The sequence below is a fragment of the Microcaecilia unicolor genome, chromosome 1, assembly GCF_901765095.1.
Source record: "Microcaecilia unicolor chromosome 1, aMicUni1.1, whole genome shotgun sequence".
Lineage (NCBI taxonomy): Eukaryota > Metazoa > Chordata > Amphibia > Gymnophiona > Siphonopidae > Microcaecilia > Microcaecilia unicolor.
Genome location: NC_044031.1, coordinates 717,298,812 through 717,322,740, shown reverse-complemented (window position 1 = coordinate 717,322,740; position 23,929 = coordinate 717,298,812). Strand labels below are relative to the sequence as shown.

Below are 23,929 nucleotides of genomic sequence, written 5' to 3'. Positions count from 1 at the left end.
GCCCAGGACTTCGTGGCCCCACATGGCTATGCCACTGCGCTCAGGCATCCTGCAATAACTCTGAAATGTACACGTGTTAACTGTGCACTAAAAAATATTTCATTTTTTTTCGAGGGGGCTAGTCATGGGCACAGAGTGGGTGATCCTGAGCTAACCAGTTAGTGCATCGACATTACCAAGCGCTAACTGGTTAGTGCAGGGATACTGCAAAGGTCCTTATTGCCTTCAAAACGGGTGACGGTAAGTGCTCACATGTACGTTTTTTTAAGTGACCACGCGCTAATGGCCATGCTGGTGTAAGGGGTGAAGAACTGAGCAATCTATTTGAAATTAAAAGGGGCTTACCTCGAGAAAGCAGTAGGCGAAATATGTGTCGGCATACTGCCCCTGAAGACTTACTGTGTGGGCTTTTAAGTCCCCTGAAATCATCAGTTCAGACAAGTACACGTATCTTGTTATTTCAAGAAGTTATGAAGTGTTTTCAAGTTAATTTATAAAAAATTGGACTGATGATGATAAAAGGTGGATATTATCAGTGAATCAGTGCCACCTCTGATGGTCCAAAGTCACCATCTTGTATGAAGTGTATGAATCATAATAACAGCAGTGTTTGTATATGGTGTGCTATATTGAGTTGTATCTGCTATATTTAGTTTTGAATATTATTGGTCTTTTGACTGCTTATAACATTAGCACATAAAATAGAAAATCGGCCATTTTAAGGCTAAAGCAAAAATGATCTTAGTGTGTGGGAAAGACTCACATTAGAGGGCGCTAAGGCTGCTTTTTGCCACAGTTTCATAAAATGACCCTTAAATTATAGCTATTCTATAACTGAAGGTGTATACTTTGCAGGTGAGTACTCATTCATATGGGTAGAGTTTGGGTGGAGCCTCATGAGTGGTGTATACATTTACACAGGTACATAGGCGTCTCTTTAGAGAATAACTCTCTTCGAGGGATGCCTAGTTGAAATGTGCCTATTTCAAGCCTATTTTATAGGGGCGCCTAGATGTGGGTACAGTGGGTTTGTGATGGGTTTTAGAGGGCTCGCTGTTTACTCCACAAATGTAACAGGATGGGAGGGGGATGGGCCTGGATCCGCCTGCCTGAAGTGCACTGCACCCACTAGAACTGCTCCAGGGACCTGCATACTGCTGTGATGGAGCTGAGTTTGACACCTGAGGCTGGCAAAAATTATTTTGAAAGATGTTTTTTGAGGGTGGGAGGGGGTTAGTGACCACTAGGGGAGTAAGGGGAGGTGATCCCCAATTCTGTCCGGTGGTCATCTGGTCATTTCAGCCACCTTTTTGTGTCTTGGTCGTAAGAAAAACAGGACCAGGTAAAGTCGTCCAAGTACTCGTCGGGGACGCCCTTTTTTTTTCCATTATGGGTCGAGGACGTCCATGTGTTAGGCACGCCCAAGTCTCGCCTTCGCTACGCCTCCGATACGCCCCCTTGAACTTTGGCCATCCCTGCAACGGAAAGCAGTTGGGGACGTCCAAAATCGGCTTTCGATTATACCGATTTGGACGACCCTGGGAGAAGGACGACCATCTTCCAATTTGCGTCGAAAGATGGGCGTCCTTCTCTTTTGAAAATGAGCCTGAAAGTGTCCTATTTTATAATCCACACGCGTTCTTGTGGACTCCATGAATTCTCTACTCAAACTCTGCCCCTGTACATGCCTACTGGCCAAATGCACACCACCACGTCATATTGCATACTTTTACACCGATCAGAATTTTATATCAGGCCAAATATGTATGAAAATTACTTTAAAAAATTAACCCCTTTATGTGAGTTTTATGTTCAAGCAGGCAAGAGAATGAGAAAGGCACAGTAAAAAGGTGGGAAGTGTGGCATTGACATTAATGTGTGTCCTGATAATGTCCATTAACAGCGAGGCAGACAACTGTTGTGGAAGAGATTATACTTCCAAAAGAATAGGAAACTGCTTCCATGTTATCTGCCACTGTGCTAACATGCATTAATGTCATGTCTGTTTCTCCCCACATGCTGGGCATACCCTCTAAACACTTTACCACTGAGGTTTTACTGCAAACGCACTTTAACAAGTTTTATTAATAGGCGTTAACAGCATAATTTACAACAGGTTACTAAAGATGCCCCTTTGAAATGTAAAGTCAATGCATCACATGTAGACATCCCCAACATTGTATGCTGAAGCTAAAGGAAGAATATTGGGTTAGTATCTAGCTTTGGTCTTTATTATTGAAGATTACTGAGTCATATTATAGCTAAAGAGATTTAGTCCAGCACATTTTATAGCTAAAGCGAGATTTCGTCCAGCACAGACCTACGGACTTTGTTATAACACATGCAACCTTTTCAGCAAATCCCAGAATCTGTTAAAGTGAAGAACTGTGAAAGTTAGATTTTACAAGCATTGTCTTTTGTTAGAGGCAAGGCCTTTGAACATTGTATTTGTTAAATGTTCAGGGTTATAGGCTCCAATGGCATTGTGCAGAAAACAGAAAAGAGAGGCAACAGGGTGAAGGAAGAGAACTCAAGTCAGAATATGTTAAGGTAAATATTCAAATCAAAAACACATGTAACGAAAATGAAATCAACAAAAAATAAATATGCACTGCCATAATGGCTGAATGGAAACCTGATTTGACTTACAGCAGGTGGATAATAATTTGGAAGTCTTTTCCTAAACTCCTAATACCTTGAATTACAGCATTTAGCAAACTAAAGATGCCACATTACATGCAAAATGATGTGTTATTACAATACAGTAGACAAAATGAGCTAAAAGTAGTTTACTGATTTGATGCAGAAATATAGTCAAATGTGAATAGTGCAAATAATGTTTCCATTTCCATATGAAACAGGAAAATGTATGAAGCCTATAATACATTGAATACCAAACTGCAAGCTACCAGCTACCTGAGAACAGAGAGTAGGCGCTACTGAAATAATAATGGTAGTTACTGACGGAAAATGTTGACTGCATCAGCTGCTGTTCAGGTTTCCATTCAGCTCTAATTTGCTCCCTTTTAAGGCCTTACCCTTTGGGACACCTGCTAATGGGTCACTATAATCAGAAGTGTTTGGGTCATCTTGAACTACAAATTTCCGAGAGCCAGTCACTTTAGGGTTCCAGGAACCAATCACTTTGGGTGATACTACTGAGACACTTGTCATTGCAGTAACAGAAGATGAGGAAAACTTCATGTCTATGATGGCAAACACATGATTATTAATGCGCATTCATTCAGAGCATTTCTCAGCTATAGAACATTTGCTGCCCAGCACAGAGATGTGTTGGGTGCATTAAAATTAGCCTAAATACTTTTTTTTTCCTAGGACAAAATCAATTTAGCTCACATTCATTTACTGTACATATTGAACTGTGGTGTTAAAAGGAATACTTTCAGAAACAGAAAACAAATGACAAAACATTTTTGAATCTGCCCAAGACATTAATTTCATTACACAAAAGAAGGAAAGGGCGACTGTGCCAGCCATCTATAGAAGATGACAAACGGGGTGGGGGGGGGGGAGGGGGGGCATTTGCAATGGAAACAGTGAAGCTTTGAGGGCTATCGTGCTGTGAAGATGTCACATGTTAATTAGGCTCTTGAAGAAAAGATGTGTTTCAATAAAAGATGAACTGTTAACATGCGGCCAGACAGAGGTGAAGTGCTGAGCAAGGGAAGGGCTAGTTGCCTCTTCTACCAGTGGGCACATGAGTCAAAGCGCAAAAAATGAAACACTGCCAACTGTGCAAAATAAGAAAAGAAAAAAAATAAATCTGAAAATGCTGAACTGAAGGAAAGAAAAGAGAATTAATTCAAAAAATTAAAAAAACTAACCAGATGTCGGATCGCCAAATATTTTGTAATCTGGTGTAGTTGTAGTACGCAAAATGTCTAAAAGAATTAAAGGAACAAGTAATCAGTGAAAAGTAAACTGAAAGAAAGCAAAAGATTAGAAATTCTGAATAGTTCAAAGTAATAACTAAAAAAATATTATAGATTATAAAAAGAGATGGTAGATTACTTTGCTGTGGACCCCAAAGCAGTTCTAAGTTGTCAGAGAAACAATACAGAATTCTGTTACAAAAGCCCAAGGAGCTCTGCTTCCTGAGGTTCAGGTTTTAACTATAGGTTGCATGTGCACTGAGTGTAGATACAAAAAAAAACCCCCAAAAAGTAGCCCGAGCCTAGTGCTGCAATGCTTTTGACATAGCAGTAATAACTGACTGTCTTACCATGGCAGTCTCCAAGATGTGCTGTGCTCCCAATTTCTACATCTTGCTCATATCCTGCACTGCATTGAAAGGAAACAAAAACCCTGATTAGAAAGCTTAGTGGAGCAAGAAAATGATGCATTTGCATCCGGTGTGAAATGGGAATTACAGTATTTGTTTAGTGAGATGTGAAACAGAATAATAATGCAAGGGTAAAAAGAAGAGCGATCCTTTGTTTATTCATAGTACAAGCGAGAGTTGTAGAAACTGCAGACACAAAGGTACTTCCTGCACGATGTAAGAATGCTTCAGTTTTCTTGGGAAACCCTCTAGCAACATATAACAACTCATTCTGATGTATGGTTGGTGTTACAAAGGGGAACTATTATTGGAGTACATGAATTTGGCCGCTTAGCCAGATTTTGTACTTACAACATTCCGGGCGTCACTCTGCTGCACGATCCATGGTTCATCCAGCCACAATACGGGTCTCGTGAAGCAATACAAGACCTGTTGATTAAAAAAAAAAGCAGAAAACATTCAGCAAGAATTCTCTATTTATTTCAAAGACTTTTTACACTTGACTCCTTTATTCCTTCAGAACTGTAAAAGTTCTTGGGGTGCAGTGCAGACTGGATTCTGTGATACAGTCACCGTCATGTAGTTGATCTTAGTTGTGGTTTACACTACGATCCATTCTTCAAAAATCTAGACATTATAAGAAGTTGAGACAGCCAGCTAAGACAAAATATGCAGCCAATTGTCTACCATAGACAGCAATTAGTCAGCATGCAACATTTGGAACTGCTTTGGGATTCCAAATGTTTGGTTTTTCACCTCGGAGGACCCAACATTTGTGTTCCCAGCCTTCCGATGAATGGCCTCAAGAACAAAGATGATAGAAGCAGGTGACGCCTTATAGACTAACCAATTTATTGAGGCAGGAGCTTTAGTGGATCAGAGTCTAATTCATTAGATGCATGCATCATGTGTCTGACCATGTGGATTCTGGTCCTCGAAAGCTCCTGCCACAATAAATTGGTTAGTCTAACTCTGTCATTTTTGTTATACCAGACTAACACAGATATCCCTTCAAAACTCATTATCCTCATGAACACAGGCTGCTATGCTATCAGGTCACAGGAACATATGTGAGTGCAAAATAAAACATACTTTTTACATGATCCATAACGCTCACAGCGGCTGAGAGGAATCCTAATAACACAGCTGGAGAAGGCCACAAACAAAGCATGGTGATCTCGATCCAGCTGAAGGGCAAGCACCTTTCTGTCCTCTTCACTATCTCCAATACACCTGTTTTGTAGAAACAATTGAAGTTTTAGCTTTGTAACGAAGCAGAACATGTACAATCTATATTGCACAACAAATATATGACTTGTCCAATAACTGCCCACAAACCATGAAAAATCTGCCCTGCTAGGTTAGCAAAAAAGAAAAACAAAATGGATTTGAAGATCTTTCTGCAGCGTGATCTAAGAACCTGGAGAAACTGGCAGTGCCAGCAAAGTACAAATAAAACCATTTTAAAAGGAGTGAAAGCACTGCCAAAGAACAATCTTGTAAGATTTCTGGTTCTGTCCTGAGTTAGCAAGACGGATATCATGAAGTAAATGGTCCACAAAACAACCATTAGAGACTGAATGCACACCTTCGAGCCAAATGAGTAAGAGGAACTTGGCAAGGAGAAGTAGGTTTTGGCAAGTAATCAAAATAGTAATAGAAAGGGGAAAGGAGATCTGAAATGACATCCATTATCTGATTTCAAAATGAGGTGCCCCATCTAAAGGGTAAAGGTAAAGGGTCATGGATTTGATACCACCTTTCTGCAGGTACAACCAAGTCAGTCTACATATATTACATGCAGCTATTTTTTCTGTCCCTAGTGGGCTCACAATCTAAGTTTTGTACCTGGGCCAATGGAGGGTTAAGGTGCCCTTTTACTAAGCCGTACAGGTGCCTACGCGTGCCCAACGAGCATCAATATGGAGTTACTGCCTGGCTACCGTGTGGCTCAGGCGGTAATTTCATTTTTTACGCGCGTCTGCTACGTGTTGTCGAAAATAATTTTTATTTTCTGGCGTGCGGCGGAAACTGGGTGGTAATCTTTATTCTATGCACATAGATAATTACCGCACGGTTACTGCGTGAGACCTTACCACTAAGTCAATGGGTGGCAGTAAGGTCTCAGACCCAAAATGGATGTGCACCAATTTTTATTTTGCAGCACATCCTTTTTCGGCAAAAATTTTAAAAATATGTACCCAAAATACGCACCTACACTGCTGCAGCACATTTTCAGTGCACCTTAGTAAAAGGACACCTAAGTGACTTGCCTAGGATCTCAAGGAGCTGCAGTGGGAATCAAACTCTGTTCCCCTGGTTCTCAGCCTACTGCACTAACTATAAGGCTATACCCTTGTAAAAAATGTCTTTAAATAGGTTTAAATAGGGACGTCTAGTCTCACCCAAACCACGCTCAGACCCCGCTCCCTTGTCATATGGACACACTACAGTGTTAACCACAAATCACCCAAAGAGGAGTGAAGTACATCAAGTCACCATCAAAACACACTTCACTAAACTCATGTCCAGTATTTTCATAGACCGGAGATACTTATTATTTTAATATTAGGAAGGAAAAAGACTCTGATATGTACACATATAAATTTTTCAATCACTGACTTTAAAAAAACCTTCCCTTTTTACTTCATATACTCACAAATTCTTTATAGTATTATGTTATTTAGCTTCAACAAATGCACAGGGGTATATGCATATTTGGTGGGAGGCATGTGGGGGAGAGGTGTTGCAAATATGTGTGTTTCTCTCTGTGATGGAGATCTGTACTGCACACTCTTTTTCCTTTCACTCCCCACTCCATTCATCTTGCGCCCTACTCTCCTCCTACACCCCTCCTTCTCCTTCAAATCATTTTCTCTCCTCCAAGACCACCTTACCTCCTTTCCCCTTCTTCCTCAGTTCAGCTCCCACCTGCTCTTCTTTGGATAGTGCAACCTTGACTCTACTTCACTTGTGTCCTTAGTCTGTGTCTGATATCTCTTCTTGCAGTAAGGTTTTAAGACTTCTGTTGGCTCCAACTTAATATACTGATGTCATAGAACACATGATAACTGCAACGGTATGGGTTGCCTCCTCTTCTGGTGCTGGTGGGGACTGGGTTCTTGATAACACACTGATGACTGCAAAGCTGTGGGTTGCCTCCTCTTCTGGTGCCAATGGTGATTGAGTCCCTATTGACAAACTGCTTGCATCACAGTGGGTTTTGTATCTTTGTTCCATGGAAGTTAAAGCCCCCTCAGCATCAACTTGATCTTCAGGTAGCAAGGCCTGGCTTCTCTGCCACCTATTTTCTGCTCACTCCTCCAGTTCCTCTAAGACTCTACACATCCGTCTGTTCAGACCAGCCATCCACAATAGGCATTAGTGTCTATTGCAAAACTTGCCATAAAATAGTTCTAATGTGACAATAGGAAATTTAAGTCTATAAAGTGAATTTATGAATGCTGAAGCAATACTATCTAGGAAGAATCAGTTTCTGTTTGATAGATGTCACCCAATTTGCTTTAAGGTATTTTGGTTGCTTGGGGTCTAGATCCAAAATCATCTGGTTCTAATTTTCTTTTCTTCACTCAATGTGTAATTAAACTCTGGAATTCGTTGCCAGAGAATGTGGTAAAGGCGGTTAGCTTAGCGGAGTTTAAAAAAGGTTTGGCCGGCTTCCTAAAGGAAAAGAACATAGACCATTATTAAATGGACTTGGGGAAAATCCACTATTTCTGGGGTAAGCAGTATAAAATGTTTTGTACTTTTTTGGGATCTTGCCAGGTATTTGTGACCTGGATTGGCCACTGTTTGAAACAGGATGCTGGGCTTGATGGACCTTTGGTCTTTCCTAGTATGGCAATACTTATGTAATTCCCACGTGCTTTTAGGAATTTTAGTACAAAGTGTAAAGAATGCCTCATGGGTACATCATATTCATCCGTCTATCTGTGTCCTGCTATCGGTGCCTATCTGTGTGGAGGTTTCAGACAGGGTAATGCCTCCAAAAGGATTAGTTTGGTGCATACCATGAGAGCGATGAACCTCACTCCTAAGCCAGGGTATGTGGAGCACAATCTTCATCCCTCACATACATTGCTAAAGCTTGCCCTAGTACTTGCATCATGCCACAGAGCTTCCTTCTAGAGCTTACAGAGTGGAATATGTGTAGGCAATCTCTCAAGGTTCTATATAGCGTTCTGGGAGCAGTGTCTCTAAATTTTGCATATACCATGACAGTAATGAACCTGAAGCATGATTTCACTTTCTCAAATTTACTGTTAACATTCACTGTTGTACTTTCATCGTGCCAAAGAGAGCTTCCTTCTGGAGTTCACAAGATGTAACATGTAGAGGCAACCAATCCAGGTGTACTAGAAAATTCCTTTCAATTAAACCTAATGATGGGAAATATTTCTGTGTCTCTCTACAACATGTTTTGGTCTCTGACTGTATTTTTCAGTACTCTGAGGATCTTCCCTCTTCACAGAATAATCGATTGGGACTGACATCTCTATAATCAATGCTGTTCTTGTGTTTATTTCTGTTTTACCACTATATTCAGTTCATTGCATCTAACTTTTTATTGGTCAGGATAAGGATTTTCCCAGGCAATCATAACTTCTTCGTTCTCCATAATTCTTTTAGGGTCATGATCCCATTGCTTTTCCAGTACATCAATGTTGTAACGTTTACAAAGTTTCCAATGGATGAGATGTGCCATCTTACTGTGCTTTTTCTGCCATCAGAACTTTGCAGCCAGCTACGAGATGAGTGACCGTTTCCAGTTCTTTCTTACAGAATCTACAGGTCTATTGTACCAGTTTTTTCCATGCTTGTTGTGAATCACTTCATCTGTAATCAGCTGTCTTAGGCTGCAGCCATTAATTGCTCATCCTTAGGTTTCAGTTCACCTCTCCTTAACCATTCCTGCATCCGATTTTGATCAATGAATGGCTCCTGGAGTAGCACTTTGTATTTGCCACTGTACTTATGAGTTTTGCCATTTTCTTGTCATTTTCTGAGCTAATTCTTTGAACAGCTTATTCTCTTCTTTTGTAACTTCTGAAGCCTCCTTCCCTACATATACCAATGGATTCTCACGCATGCCTTCTACTCATCAGAACACTTGTCCTAGTTTAATGACGGAGACCGTTTCTGGACGTTTACCTTCACATTTCAACACCTTTTGTGTATTTTGATTGATGATGCTGTTTATGGGGGAAGGGGCAATGCTTCCAAATGGGTTGTTGTTGTGTCTACCATGACAGAGCTGGTGGTGGGAGGCGGGGCTGGTGGTTGGGAGGCGGGGATAAACATAAAGGAATCCTGTTCAGAAGAAATGGATCCTCTGAAGCTTAGCCGAAATTTGGTGGCAGAGCCGGTGGTGGGAGGCGGGGCTGGTGGTTGGGAGACATGGCTAGTGCTGGGCAGACTTCTACGGCCTGTGCCCTGAAAATGGCAGATACAAATCAAGGTAAGGTATACACAAAAAGTAGCACATGTGAGTTTATCTTGTTGGACAGACTGGATGGACTGTGCAGGCCTTTTTCTGCCGTCATCTACTATGTTACCATGTTACTATAGTAATGAACCTCACACCTAAGGGTATATGAGGTATGATCTCAGCCTGTCAAATTTACTGCTGATGCTCGTCACAATACTTGTATTGTGCCACAGACAGCTTCCTACTGGAGTTCATAAAATGCAATATGCATAGGCAATTTATCCGGATGTGTTAGAAACTTCCCTTTAATGAGGCACGTGGTACCCCAAATATTTCTGTATTCTTCTGTCACATTCTCTCGGTTTTGGACTGCATTTCTTGGTACTCAGGGATCTTCTCTCTCTACACCATTCACAGAATAATCACTTGGGACTGACACCTCTGACCGATGCTGTTCTGACGTTTTTCTCTTTTACATTATGCAGGGCCGTAACAAGCTATAACTGGGCCCTGTGCGACTTGCCAACCTTGGCGCTCCCCCCCCCAATCCTTTCTTGTGCTGCCCCACCCTCCCCAACCATGATATATCAGGACTTTTAGTTGTGAATTTTATACTTTATTCAAATAGTATTTCCAACTGAATTTGTGTGAGATGTCCGTCCCCTCCCTACTTGACTTAAAAAAAAAAAAGAAAAGGAAAATTAGGCAATACCCCTTTATTGGCCAAAACCTCTTTCCTCTGATTAGTATGCTGCTGTTATGGTATACTGTCCTAACCTGTGGAAGGAGGTTTTGGCCTCTGAAAGCTAGTGAAACAAACAAACAAAAAATAAAGTATCACGTTAGTTTAATAAAAAGGGATTGCCTTATTTTCCATTTTTTTTGTTTTAATTAGAGTAGAATAACATGGCTACTACACCACATTATCCAAAATTAAAAATAAAATTCTTTTTCTACTTTTCTTGTCTAGCTGTTTAATTTTTATAATCAGGTTGGTCCTAATCTCTGATTTCTTTTATCTTCTCTTAACTCTCATGCCAGGGTTTTGTATCCATTTGTCATTTCTCTCTCTTCTCCTGTCTTCACCTTCTCTCAATGTTCTTCAATTTATATTTTGCACTCTATTTATTCATTCTTACTATACATTTCCCTCTTTTTACTGTGTCTACCTACAGCTTTCTATACCTTTTCTCTCACTCCAGATATTCCATTCCTTCCCCTTCCTCTTATTACCCAGTCTTTCACTAACTCTATCCTCTCCCCCCTTCCAAACAGCATGTCCTTCTTTCTCTCTTCCCACTTCCATCCACTGTGCTCCCCTTCTCTCTCCCATGCAGTGCCCCCATCTTCCCCATTTCCATCCAGTACGCCCCTCTCTCCCCTAACTTCCATCCAGTGTGTCACCCCTCTCTCTGTCCACACTTCCATCCAATGTCTCCTCTCTCTCCACTTTTCCATGAGTCTCCCCTCTTGCTCCCCCATCCTTCAATTCAGGATATTCTCTATACCTCTTTTCTATCCAGCATGTCCTATTTTTCCCTCCTTATCCTTCCATAGAGCATGTCACCTCCATCCTCTATCTTTCCATCGTATGTCTCCCCTCTTTCTTTCCTCATCCTTCCATCCAGCATCTTCTTTTTACCCCTTTTCCATCCAGCGTACCCCCTTTTCTCCCCACCCCTTTTCCATCCAGTGTCCCCCCTTTTCTCTCCTTATCCTTCCACTTAGAGTGTACCCCCTCTCCCTATCCAGCATCTTCCCTCTTTACCCCATCCTTACTTCTAGTGTGTCCCCTCTCCCCCTAGCCTTCTATCTAGCATCTCCCCTCTACCCCTTTTCCATCCAATGTCCCCTTTTCTCTCCTTCATCCTTCCATCGTGTCTCCTCTCTCTCTCCCCTATCATTTCATCCAGTGTCTCCCCCCTCTAACCCTTTTCCATCGTGACCCCTTTTTCTCTCCTTATCCTTCCATTTAGCTTGTCCTTCCTCTTTCCCCCATCCTTCCATTTAGTGTCACCCCTCTCTCTCCCTCCATCCTTCTATCCAGTGCCTCCCCATTTTCCATCCAGTGTCCCCTTTTTCTCTCCTCAATCTTCCATTTAGTGTGTCTCCCTCTCTTTACCCCCATCCTTCCATCCAATGTCTCCCCTCTCTCCCTACCCTTTCATCCAGTGCGTTTCCCCCTCCCTTACCTTTGGCTTCAATCTGTTCCCTCCTGCTGCTTTTTCCAACCTACAGCACCAGCAGCAAAATGAGAAGAAGCACATGTGGGACCGCAGTGCTCAGGCATGCGCTGTCAGCTCTGCCGTCCTCCGCCCTGGAACAGGAATTGATGTCAGAGGAAGCAGAGGACCGCCAGCGCACACCTGAGCACTGCAGCCCCATGCATTTCTTCTCATTTTGCCGCTGCTTCTGCAGGTTGGAAGAAGCAGGAGTAGCGGCGGTGGCAGCAGGAGGGAGGCGGGACTAGTAGAGAGGAGAGCAGAGCAATTTGCAAGCCAGCAAGGGCACAAGCAGATCCAGTGTAACTGTGTCCCTACACAACTGTGCCCTGTGGGCTGTTCTGGCTAGATGGGCTGTTTCCTGTCCCAGATGAAATATCATGAGTATCAAAGGATAGCTGCTCTCTTCATTGGCTGCTCAGTCAGCTTCATGAAAAAGAGCAGACAGAGATGAAGACAGAAGCACTGGAGAGAGATCTGCTGCCAGAGAAAAAAGCAGCAGAGAGAGTGACCTGCTGCTGGAGGGAAATGTGAGGAGCATTGCACTCTGGGATTTATTGTACTGGAACGTTACTGCCTTGTCTGTACACCTAATGGGAGTATACCCTTTTCAAACCATGCATCTGGCAGGAATCCCTAAAGGCCAGTATCTCTCACCAACCCTTCCTTATCTAATAAATGATTATTATTATATATCATTACACGATAGCATAGAGACGGCTACTCATAAAAGAGATTAGCTAAGATATGCTGCGGTAAGATCAAACCACATGTAATTCAGCACTGGTTTTGCAGTCTATATTGGGAAATGATTAACATGATGAACGTATTTGTGAGGGCGTACAAAATATATATAAACCAATGTTCTTTGTCTTGGCTATTTTGAAAATTTGTTCTTGAATAATGAATACATACTTTGCATGATTATATGTCTCAATTTCTTCCAATAATACACTGTCATTCAGAGAAAAAGGATGGGTCTTTGCCAAGATTTTAAGTACTATTCCAGCTTCTGAGCCAACAAATATGACCGTGTAGTTTAGGTAGGGTCCAGCTGAATGGTCCACGGCAATTGCAGTCAATCTGTACCTGCCAAAACAAACCAAAAGCAAAGGTCATTGTTAGTTTTCCATCAGAAGGCAAAAATATATCTGTAAGCTAAGCAACGTTTTCCCTATTACTCTTATACACCTTTACCCACATTGCAGTTTACTAGAGAGATGGTGTGGTAGCCGTGTTAGTCCACTCTTAAAGGTTATCAATAGAAATCAAACAAAATAAAACATGGAAAAGAAAATAAGATGATACCTTTTTTATTGGACATAACTTAATACATTTCTTGATTAGCTTTCGAAGGTTGCCCTTCTTCGTCAGATCGGAAATAAGCAAATGTGGTAGCAGATAGTATATATAAGAGAAACATCAAAGCATTACTTTGACAGTCTGACAGAGTGGGAGGGTGGGGGTATGCAAGGGGACATCAAAGCATTTTGACACCCAACAAACAGGACTTAATAAGGATCTGGGTTTTCTAACTCATTATAAAACATAAAGCTGTATTTCTCTGTTTATTTCTCTGTTTATTACCCTCCTCTCACCTACCAACACCCATCCTGTTAGAATATCAATGAAATGCTTTGATGTCCCCATGCATACCCCCACCCTCCCACTCTGTCAGACTGTCAAAGTAATGCTTTGATGTTTCTCTTATATATACTATCTGCTAACACATTTGCTTATTTCCGATCTGATGAAGAAGGGCAACCTTCGAAAGCTAATCAAGAAATGTATTAAGTTATGTCCAATAAAAAAGGTATCATCTTATTTTCTTTTCCATGTTTTATTTTGTTTGATTTCTATTGATAACCTAGAGAGATGGAGAAGAAGTTTTGAGATTATCTTTCTAATTGGAGTCATTCTCTGATTTTGGCACAATTCTTTCTGGCAAAAGACTTCAGACTCCCAAGGAACTTTTGAGAAACTAGGGAACCAATTCAATTTTTTTTCAATTTCAAATATGCCAGTTTGTTGAAAACCCAGAGAAGTGTATTAGTTTTACAAGATAGCATTGCCTCTTGAGAAAGTCTTTTTTGATAAACAATGAGAGGTTGGATTGCTAGATTATAGAGAACGTTGCACATGTGTATAAAGTCCACTGTGAATGTGTTCACAGAAGAGAGAAAATGATCGAGAATCATACCGGATCCTTCTATGGTCTAAAATATTTAAATGTTAGGTCATGGATTTGATATGTTGTCTTTCTGTGGTACAATCAAAGCAGTTTATATTTTATGATATGAAGGTATTTTCTCTGCCCCTAGTGGGCTCACAATCTAAGTTTTTATACCTCGGGCAATGAAAGGTTAAGTGACTTGCCCAAGATCACAAGGAGCCATGGTGGGAACTGAACCCAGTTCCCCAGGTTCTCAGCCCACCCAGCATCACTGAGGCACCAATGCTGACTCCCGAGTAAGTCCTGGGGGGGCTGAGGGGGAGGGGGGGGGTTAAAGAAGGAAGTGGTTTTAGTTTAAATCAATAACAATTCTGATTTATAACTTTATGTATTTATTTATTGGAGGGGTACAGGGGGTTCGTCTGTCTTATGAATATTTAACATTATTACTATATATCTATAGTCTCATTTCTAAGGTTCTGTTTTATGATCATGTGGCTATTCTCATTACTGTTATGTTACTGCTTGCTAGCATTATCTTCTCAAATTTGTATTTGTAAAAAGTGTTGAGAAATCAGAATGACAATCAAAAGTATACAGAAGTATTGAGCCTCTTTGGTATGTCTTACCTGACCCGTGTCTTTGTGAACCAGGGTTCCTCAGCAACTGATGGAACAGCAAAATCCATTAAAGGATGGGATTTGATGAAGGCAAGGGTTTCATCGGGAAACTCAGTTGATGTTTTGTATGCTTCTGCCAAACCATGTCTTGCACAGCATCCAGGTCTGAAACAAAGCAACACAACTTTCTTGTTTTCAGTATTTTAACTCAAGAGTCAGACACATGTGTTTCAAAAGAATATGTAGCTTGAAAATAATTCACTTCTAATCAAAAACTTTCAAATACATTACAGGTTGATCATGGTTTTATTTCATCATCATGGTGAAATTAAATGTTGCCATGATTTTTTCAAGCGCCACTAAATGAACCTCTCCTAAATATATGCTGCTGTACTGTTCATCGGCAGAAACGTATTCAGTACTGTTATGTTGAAGCTGGAATACAATGCATGCTGGTGACAAAAGGCCACAGCGAGAACATTACATAGAGGGGCATAATCGAACAGAAACGCCTATCTCCATGGGCGTTTATCTCCGAGAACGGGTCCGTGAAGGGGCGGACCCAAGCGTATTTTCGAAAAAATTAGACGTCCATGTTTTATTCGCCAAGTTGTGAGCTGGGCGTTTTTGCTTTTCAGCGATAATGGACAATGAAATCGCCCAGCTCAAAAAACGAATAAATCCAAGGCATTTGTTCGTGGGAGGGGCCAGGAGTCGTAGTGCACTGGTCCCCCTAACATGCCAGGACACCAACCAGGCACCCTAGGGGGCACTTTTACAAAAACAGAACAAAAGGTAAAAGAGCTCCCAGGTGCATAGCACCCTTCCCTTGTGTGTAGAGCCCCCCAAATCCCCCTCAAAACCCACTGCCCACAAGTCTACACCATTACTATAGCCCTAAGGAGTGAAGGGGGGCACCTACATGTGGGTACAGTGGGTTCGGGGGGGGTTGGACGACTAAGCATTAAGCAGCACAATTGTAACAGGTAGGGGGGGATGGGCCTGGGTCCACCTGCCTGAAGTCCACTGCACCCCCTAACAACTGCTCCAGGGACCTGCATACTGCTGCCAGGGAGGTGGGTATGACATTTGAGGGTCAAAATAAAAAGTTGTGAAACATCATGTTTTGTGGTGGGAGGGGGTTTATGACCACTGGGGGAGTCAGGGGAGGTCATCCCCGATTCCCTCCAGTGGTCATCTGGTCATTTAGGGCACTTTTTGGGGCCTTATTCGTGAAAAAACAGGGTCCAGGAAAAGTGCCCTAAATTCTAGCTAAAAACGCATACTTTTGTCCCATTATCTGTGAAATGCGCCCATCTCTGTTCGGCAGATAACCACGCCCCAGTTCCGCCTTCGCCACACCTCTGACACGCCCCCATCAACTTTGTCCGCATCCGCGACGGAGTGCAGTTGAAAACGTCCAAAATCGGCTTTCGATTATACCGCTTTATTCGTTTTTGTGAGATAAACGCCCATCTCCCGATTTAGGTCGGAACTTGGGCGTTTTTCTCGTTCGATTATAAGCTGGACAGTGAGCTAATACATTAAAATATGCACAAATCAATAAATCTAATTCAATAAAAAGGTCATTTAAAGAGGAAAATACAAACATCATATCAGAAGACAAGTGCTCAGAAGCTTGGAAAATAAATGGTTATTATTATACAAACATTGCTTTATGTAATTTAATGATAAATTCATACATGACATTTTTTTATTAGACTGTTCATATTACTGAACCTTTAGTAAAATCTTCACATTTTACCTTGGCTTTGGTACCTTATCTTCAGGTACAGCAGTCCACACAGAGTCTGGAGTCTTTTGTTCTTTGAATCGTCCTTCAAATACTTTTTCAATGTCGTCCATGCTAAAAGCACAGACTGCCGAACCAGGGATGCTGCAAAGGGGACAAAAACCGCCGGGATGAGAATGCAGATGACCGTGGCACCGATTTTCTTTGCAATAGGTGGAGAGCTGCTTTTGATGCTGGGCTGCTCCTTTTTTTTTACCTGTTAAGCTGTGTAGTGAACACACCAACAACCGTAGGGATTCCATTGATTTCTATTATGTCTGTGATGGACTGCAGAACATCAAAGTAGAAAAATGAATCCCCCGGAACAGAGCAGTTAAGCCGTGCTTTGACGAATGAAGTCCAGTGTTTCTCCAGCACTCTCTGGGAGCCGCCCATGTCATTTTTACATATGCGTGCCACACGGGAATGCACAGCCTACAACACGCACAACAGCAGAGAGGAAAAATCATGGTAAGCCAGAGAGTAAGAAAATGTATTTTTTTACGCAGGTGGTAATAAAACGCTGAGCATAATTCTCTTTGAGAAACAAGGCTGCCTTGGTTTATCTGCTTCTTTGGTTGAGCAAGTACATTATGCATAGCCTGTTTCCTACCTTTTTCAAAATCCCATTGTTAGTGAGATCTAAAGTCGTTAATTAAGCATGTATAAATGGTTTAATAATTTACTCTGGAATAACCAACCTAGTACCAGAAGTCTCATAAATTGCTTTAGTGTGACTAAAATATTCATTAAACTGAGCATTACAGATCCTCTCTGTTAATACCTTTTTATGTGACAGTGGTCAAAAAATAGATTATTTTCAAATCTCTCAAGGAAACTTCTCTGTCCTTACACTCCTCCTTCCAGACTTCGTTCATCTGGCAAGTGCCTTTTTCCTCCACTGTTAAGTCCCATTAAACTCCTGCTCTTTCAATCTTGCTGTGCCTTTTACCTGGAACAAACTTCTTGAGTCGGTGCATAATGCTCCCTCTCTAGCCATTTTCAAATCCAGACTAAAAACTCTCTTTTTTGAGGTTGATTTTATATCTTGACCACTTCTCTATAATACATTCTTCTAGAATATGTTGTTTGTCATGTATATGACTAGACTAAGCTCTGTGGAGCAAGAACTGCCTCTCATAGATGTCTGTAGAGCGTTATGATTGCCTATAATGCTTTAGAAAGGATAAGTAGTGGTATCACAGCAGTGGTGTAGCAAGAAGGTGATTTGGGGGTGGGTCAGCAGATGGAATGGGTGGGCACGAGGTTATTCCTCTCTGCTCCCTACACTCTCTGCCAAAATTAATATCTTAGCTGGTGGAGATCCCCAAGTCCAGCCAGCTGAAGACATCTTCACCCAAACCCCTGAGCTGTCAAAACATGGTGGCGGTCAGCGGCTATGCTCCCCACTGTCAACGCCGGGGAACTGAGCATACGTGGAATACTGGTATCGGTGGTTAGGAGTGCGGATGCTGACGGCCACCATGATCTGACAACCCAGGTGTTTGGGTGGAGATGTCTTCAGCTGGTGGGGCTTGGGGATCTCCTCCAGCCATAGCAATGGTGAGTGGTGTTGCTGCTGGGTGGGCCCAAGGTGCAAGTTGATGAGCCCATGCCTGCCTAGACCCACCTGTAGCTATGCTCCTGGATAGTAAAAAAAAAATAGCTATGTTAGCAATGAAACAGAGAAAAGGAATCGAGTTCCCCCATTTGTACGCTTTCATTAATAATTCCCAGAATGAAAGCATAAACTGCTAATATTAGTCCGCTCTTTGTGCTATATCACCAATATAATTTCACGGAGGTCTAGGAAACCTTCTGGCAGTGTGAAATTATCTACATAGTTCTGCATATCTATAATACCTTAGATAATAACTTCTAGATCTAGAACTACATTACAGTTATATGCTTTGACAATCCATTCATACAGTTGCTCATCTAGCTATATAGGCATCAGAATATATTTATTTTATTTATTTGTTGCATTTCTATCCCACATTTTCCCACCTAGTTGCAGGCTCAATGTGGCTTACAATTTTCCGTCATAGCATACGCCATTCCAGAATACAGATACAATTGGTATTATAAAGAAAGCTTGGATGACATAATAAACAATCAGGTAAAAGAGAAAACATTCAGTTGGTATTACATATAGGACAAGGAACACGATAGTAATAGTAAACAATCCGGTATAAGGAGAAAATATTCTAAATATGAAATAAGTGATGGCGTATTACAGTTCCTACTATGAATCATTATGGTATGTCTTATTAAAGAGGTGAGTCTTCAGTGCTTTACGGAAGTTATTTAGGTTGTGAACTATATTTCAGGTCAGGTGGTAAAGCATTCCACATCTGCGAACTCATGTATGAAAAACTGGACGCATGTATTAATCTGTATTTTAGACCTTTACAGCTGGGGAAGTGAAGATTTAGGAATGTGCGTGCTGATCTTTTAGCATTCCTGGGTGGTAAATCAACAAGGTCTGACATGTAGGCCGGGGCATCTCCGTGAATTATTTTATGCACCAGAGTGCAAACTTTGAACGTTATATATAGATCAATATTCAGTGGCAACTATACAGGTCGGAGTGGCTGCTACCTGGATAAGTGCCACTCACCAGTGCTGACCACTCTTGCACTATCTGGACGGTGCCAGGACGGTCCAGGGGCAGGGCCAGGGCCAGAAAATATTTGGGTACTGCCTATATTTAGTGTTGGTGTTTGACTCTCTGTCCAGACAAGTAAGGACAGCAAAATAGTCATTCATATTACCTCACAGAACTGGAATACCCCAGGGGAGTTGTGTTTTGGAAAATACCAGGCGTGTGTTGAGTTACAGAAGATAAATCTGACAACTTCCATATTAATATTATGTACATTTACAAATCAAATGTATAGATAAACAGGGCAATTTTGAAGTTGCGTCTTCTATTTGGTGCCCTGATGCAGCGAGGAGAGTGCCAATTCTATACCAGCATCAAGGTGTCCTGATGCTGTTGTAGAATACTAGTGTAAATACTGATTGGCACTCCAAAAAGAAGGCATGTCTGCTTACGCCAGACCAATGACAGGTGTATATGGGCGTGGCTAAACATGTACATTGATGCTTGACACGCCCATGTCCCACCCATGCTCCTCCCACATGTACACCCCTTCTCAACTGCCACTTACATGCGAGATTACAAAGTAAAGTGCACAGGGCAAGTGTGTGCATAAGTGGCGCATACTTCTGCATTTATGCATGAAATACACATGTAAATGCACACATGCTTTTAAATCAGTCATTTAATTAGCAGCTATAAGGCAGAGTATGAGCCTTGTGTCCTTTTTATGCAGGTCCTTCTCTCTTATGACAACTGTGTGCATAACAGAAGCTTGGATGGAGTCCTTTGAAGCTAATGCTAAGCAGTGATTTGATTGGACATTGTAAATTGGCGCAGAGTGGAGGAGTAGCCTAGTGGTTAGAGCACCAGCCTTGATATCCAGGAGTGCCTGGTTCAAATCCCACTGCTGCTGCTTCTGATCTTGGGTAAGTCACTTAACCCTCCATTGCCTCAACTACAAAATTAAGATTATGAGCCCTCCCAGGACAAGGAAATACTCAGTCTAATTGAATGTAACTCACCTTGAGCTACCACTAAAAAAGGTGTGAGTAAAATTTTCAGCACCAATATCTGGGCAGAGCCAGAATTCATCCAAGGACTGGCAGTACTTAGTGCCAGCATCTAGATCAGCAACCAGAAACAGGTCAGCAAAAAGGCTGTTCTATGTTATCTGTTTAGTTATTGAGATACTGAATATCACTGTTATTTAGATATCAAAATTTCTACACTGAATATGTGAGAATATAAGCTCTATAACTTTTCCATTCTTGAAGGCTTAAAAATGTTTTTCTAGTGAGTCCCCCCTCGCTCCCCGCCACAAGGGCATGGGGGAGATTTTCTTGGGGAGAAGCTGGTAGCTCCCCTTTGGGTGACTGTTAGGCTCAGGGATGGGGTCGAGGTTTCTTTAATTACCTTTTTTTGATGGGGTAATGTATTAGACATGGGAGTGGCAGGTGTTAGTTTGGATATTTGTTTCTTTTTCGATGAACCCACATAGTCGTGAATATTACCAGCCAACACATCACACTGGTGCACACTGTTAGACTTGATCACTGTACATAAGTACATAAGTATTGCCACACTGGGACAGACAAAAGGTCCATCAAGCCCAGGTATTAATCCGCAAATGAACCTTTTCCGGAGATGGGAAGATGGTAGAACGAGAGGACATGAAATGAGATTGAAGGGGGGCAGACTCAAGAAAAATGTCAGGAGGTATTTTTTCACGGAGAGAGTAGTGGATGCTTGGAATGCCCTCCTGCGGGAGGTGGTGGAAATGAAAACGGTAACGGAATTCAAACATGTGTGGGATAAGCATAAAGGAATCCTGTGCCGAAGGAATGGATCCTCAGTCAAGATCAGGAGGCGGGGCTGGTGGTAGGGAGGCAGGGATAGTGATGGGAAGACTTATACGGTCTGTGCCAGAGCCGGTGGTGGGAAGCGGGACTGGTGGTAGGGAGGCGGGGATAGTGATGGGAAGACTTATACGGTCTGTACCAGAGCCGGTGGTGGGAAGCGGGACTGGTGGTAGGGAGGCGGGGATAGTACTGGGTAGACTTGTACAGTCTGTGCCAGAGCCGGTGGTTGGGAGGCGGGGCTGGTGGTTGGGAGGCGAGGATAGAGCTGGGCAGACTTATACGGTCTGTGCCAGAGCCAGTGGTTGGGAGGTGGGGCTAGTGGTTGGGAGGCGGGGATAGTGCTGGGCAGACTTATACGGTCTGTGCCCTGAAGAACACAGGTACAAATCAAAGTAGGGTATACACAAAAAGTAGCACATATGAGTTATCTTGTTGGGCAGACTAGATGGACCGTGCAGGTCTTTTTCTGCCGTCATCTACTATGTTACTTTCCACCGTATAATTGAAAGAGAAAAACGCCTAGATTGCGACCCAAATCGGGAGATAGACGTTTATCTCATAAAAACGAATAAATCGGTATAATGGAAAGCCGATTTTGGACGTTTTCAACTGCACTCAATCGCGGAAGCGTACAAAGTTGATGGGGGCGTGTCGGAGGTGTGACGAAGGTGGAACTGGGGCGTGGTTATCGGCCGAGGAGAGATGGGTGCCTTTCGCCAATAATGGAAAAAAAGTATGCGTTTGTATCTAGAATTTAGGGCACTTTTCCTGGACCCTGTTTTTTCACGAATAAGGCCCCAAAAAGTGCCCTAAATGACCAGATTACCACCAGAGGGAATCGGGGATGACCTCCCCTGACTCCCCCAGTGGTCACTAACCCCCTCCCACCACAAAAAATGATGTTTCACAACTTTTTATTTTCACCCTCAAATGTCATACCCACCTCCCTGACAGCAGTATGCAGGTCACTGGAGGAGTTGTTAGGGGGTGCAGTGGACTTCAGGCAGGTGGACCCAGGCCCATCCCCCACCCTACCTGTTACAATTGTGCTGCTTAATGCTTAGTCGTCCAACCCCCCCAAACCCACTGTACCCACATGTAGGTGCCCCCCTTCATCCCTTAGGGCTATAGTAATGGTGTAGACTTGTGGGCAGTGGGTTTTGAGGGGGATTTGGGGGGCTCAACACACAAGGGAAGGGTGCTATGCACCTGGGAGCTCTTTTACCTTTTTTTTTGTTTTTGTAAAAGTGCCCCCTAGGGTGCCCGGTTGGTGTCCTGGCATGTGAGGGGGACCAGTGCACTACGACTCCTGGCCCCTCCCACAAACAAATGCCTTGGATTTATTCGTTTTTGAGCTGGGCGCTTTCATTTTCCATTATCACTGAAAAACAAAAACGCCCAGCTCACAAATTGTTGAATAAAACATGGACGTCTATTTTTTTCGAAAATACGGTTCGGTCCGCCCCTTCACGGACCCGTTCTCGGAGATAAACATCCATGGAGATAGACGTTTTCATTCAATTATGCCCCTCTATGTTATTTAAATGCTAAAATACGGAGCTGAATCTCATCTTCTACTCCTTGCTGTTTAATGAGAGTGACTATTATGAGAGGAAGATACTTTGTATTGCACTCTTGATATATACAATTGCTTTCATAATTCTATGGTGTTGTTTACTTATGACTTGTACTTTTGCTGCAATGCATCAAGTAGTACTTTCCAATGAAAGACTTTGTTGAATAATAAAAAAAAAAGCTTCAGTCAGCATTTAAATGACATGCCTACAGAGTAAACACTGATTGAAGTGGGTAGGTTTTCTGTGCAATTGTACTCACCTTGCCTAAATTATTATGCTCTACAGCAATTTCTCGGAAGAAGAAATAAACATAGTTTCCATATTCTATGGCATGGAGGAAGTGTGGTTCTGTAAGAAAAACAGGAGACTTTTTAAGTCTGTTAGCTTAAAAATACTAGAAAAAGCAGACTGACATCTAAAATGTATTTTCTTTCATTCTTCCCCTTTTAAAAATCAGACCCAAATCGCAAAGCACGGCACTATATCAGCCCAGGTCAGTCTTTTTGCTGCATGTAAACCATTGAGTAGGGCAGTTTTCAGGAGATTTTACAACATCTACATCTGAGTATATTCAAACTGAAATGAGCTTGTAGTCTTTAATGTCAGTTAATGGACGGTAAAAAAAAAAAGTCTCAACGGTTTCAAATGAAGGCTAAGTTCTTTGCTAACACAGATTTAATCATTAACCTATTTAACAGGAAAAAGTTCCACTTTAAATAAGAACCTTGATTGATCAGCCCACCATATGACATATTGTTAAACTAAAAGAAATCTCAACATTTAAAAAAACATGCAGAATAACAACCTTATGTATAAATAAGCTTAGAATACATTTTACCTTTTTAGTCAATGAATTAACATTTCAGGGTCATTGCCCGCAGTACAACAGGAAAGGAGCATTTTTCACCATTACCTTTTAGCCACTTAGAATCATATTTAATAGTTCTTAGAGCAAATCCATCTCCCATACTGCGATAGATAACGGCATCGCTAGCTTGGAAATCTGCCATAGTTGCCGAATATAATTTCCCATCTACAGAGAAACCAAAAGATTGCATTACTTCGCCACCCTAAAAGCAGTGTTTCTACTTCAATTGATTTTTATCGCTCCGTCTCTCTTCTAGCATGATGTGATAAAAAGTCTCACAGTAATTACGCCATGAACAGAAGTTGTTGTACTTGGTGACAAATAGGAAATATGCCCTGTGGAATCTGTGCAAGCTAGCACTCACAATCCCACACCAATGCACATCATATTTCAGCAGAACTACCTCTAGGGCTAAGGGTTAGCAGATAATCTCCTCTACACCCTACCCACTTCTGGACGCT

At 41.9% G+C, this 23,929-nt stretch overlaps 1 protein-coding gene across 7 annotated transcripts in view; it reads right to left on the bottom strand.

Moving 5' to 3' along the window:
• SEMA6D (semaphorin 6D) overlaps nucleotides 1-23,929 on the bottom strand; it is a 131,163-nt gene that overhangs the window by 5,616 nt on the left and 101,618 nt on the right. For 4 of the 7 annotated variants that reach the window (XM_030189468.1, XM_030189477.1, XM_030189482.1 and 1 more), the window contains 11 exons: nucleotides 23,514-23,633; nucleotides 22,860-22,948; nucleotides 16,777-16,994; nucleotides 16,533-16,664; nucleotides 14,777-14,932; nucleotides 12,890-13,063; nucleotides 5,396-5,536; nucleotides 4,655-4,732; nucleotides 4,244-4,302; nucleotides 3,846-3,902; nucleotides 3,039-3,206 (listed from right to left, as the gene is read on the bottom strand). In XM_030189468.1, the coding sequence (XP_030045328.1) occupies nucleotides 3,039-3,206; nucleotides 3,846-3,902; nucleotides 4,244-4,302; nucleotides 4,655-4,732; nucleotides 5,396-5,536; nucleotides 12,890-13,063; nucleotides 14,777-14,932; nucleotides 16,533-16,664; nucleotides 16,777-16,994; nucleotides 22,860-22,948; nucleotides 23,514-23,633 (1,392 nt within the window). The remainder of the gene's footprint in view (nucleotides 1-3,038; nucleotides 3,207-3,845; nucleotides 3,903-4,243; nucleotides 4,303-4,654; nucleotides 4,733-5,395; nucleotides 5,537-12,889; nucleotides 13,064-14,776; nucleotides 14,933-16,532; nucleotides 16,665-16,776; nucleotides 16,995-22,859; nucleotides 22,949-23,513; nucleotides 23,634-23,929) is intronic. The other 3 variants (XM_030189496.1, XM_030189489.1, XM_030189505.1) reach the window with 3 other exon arrangements.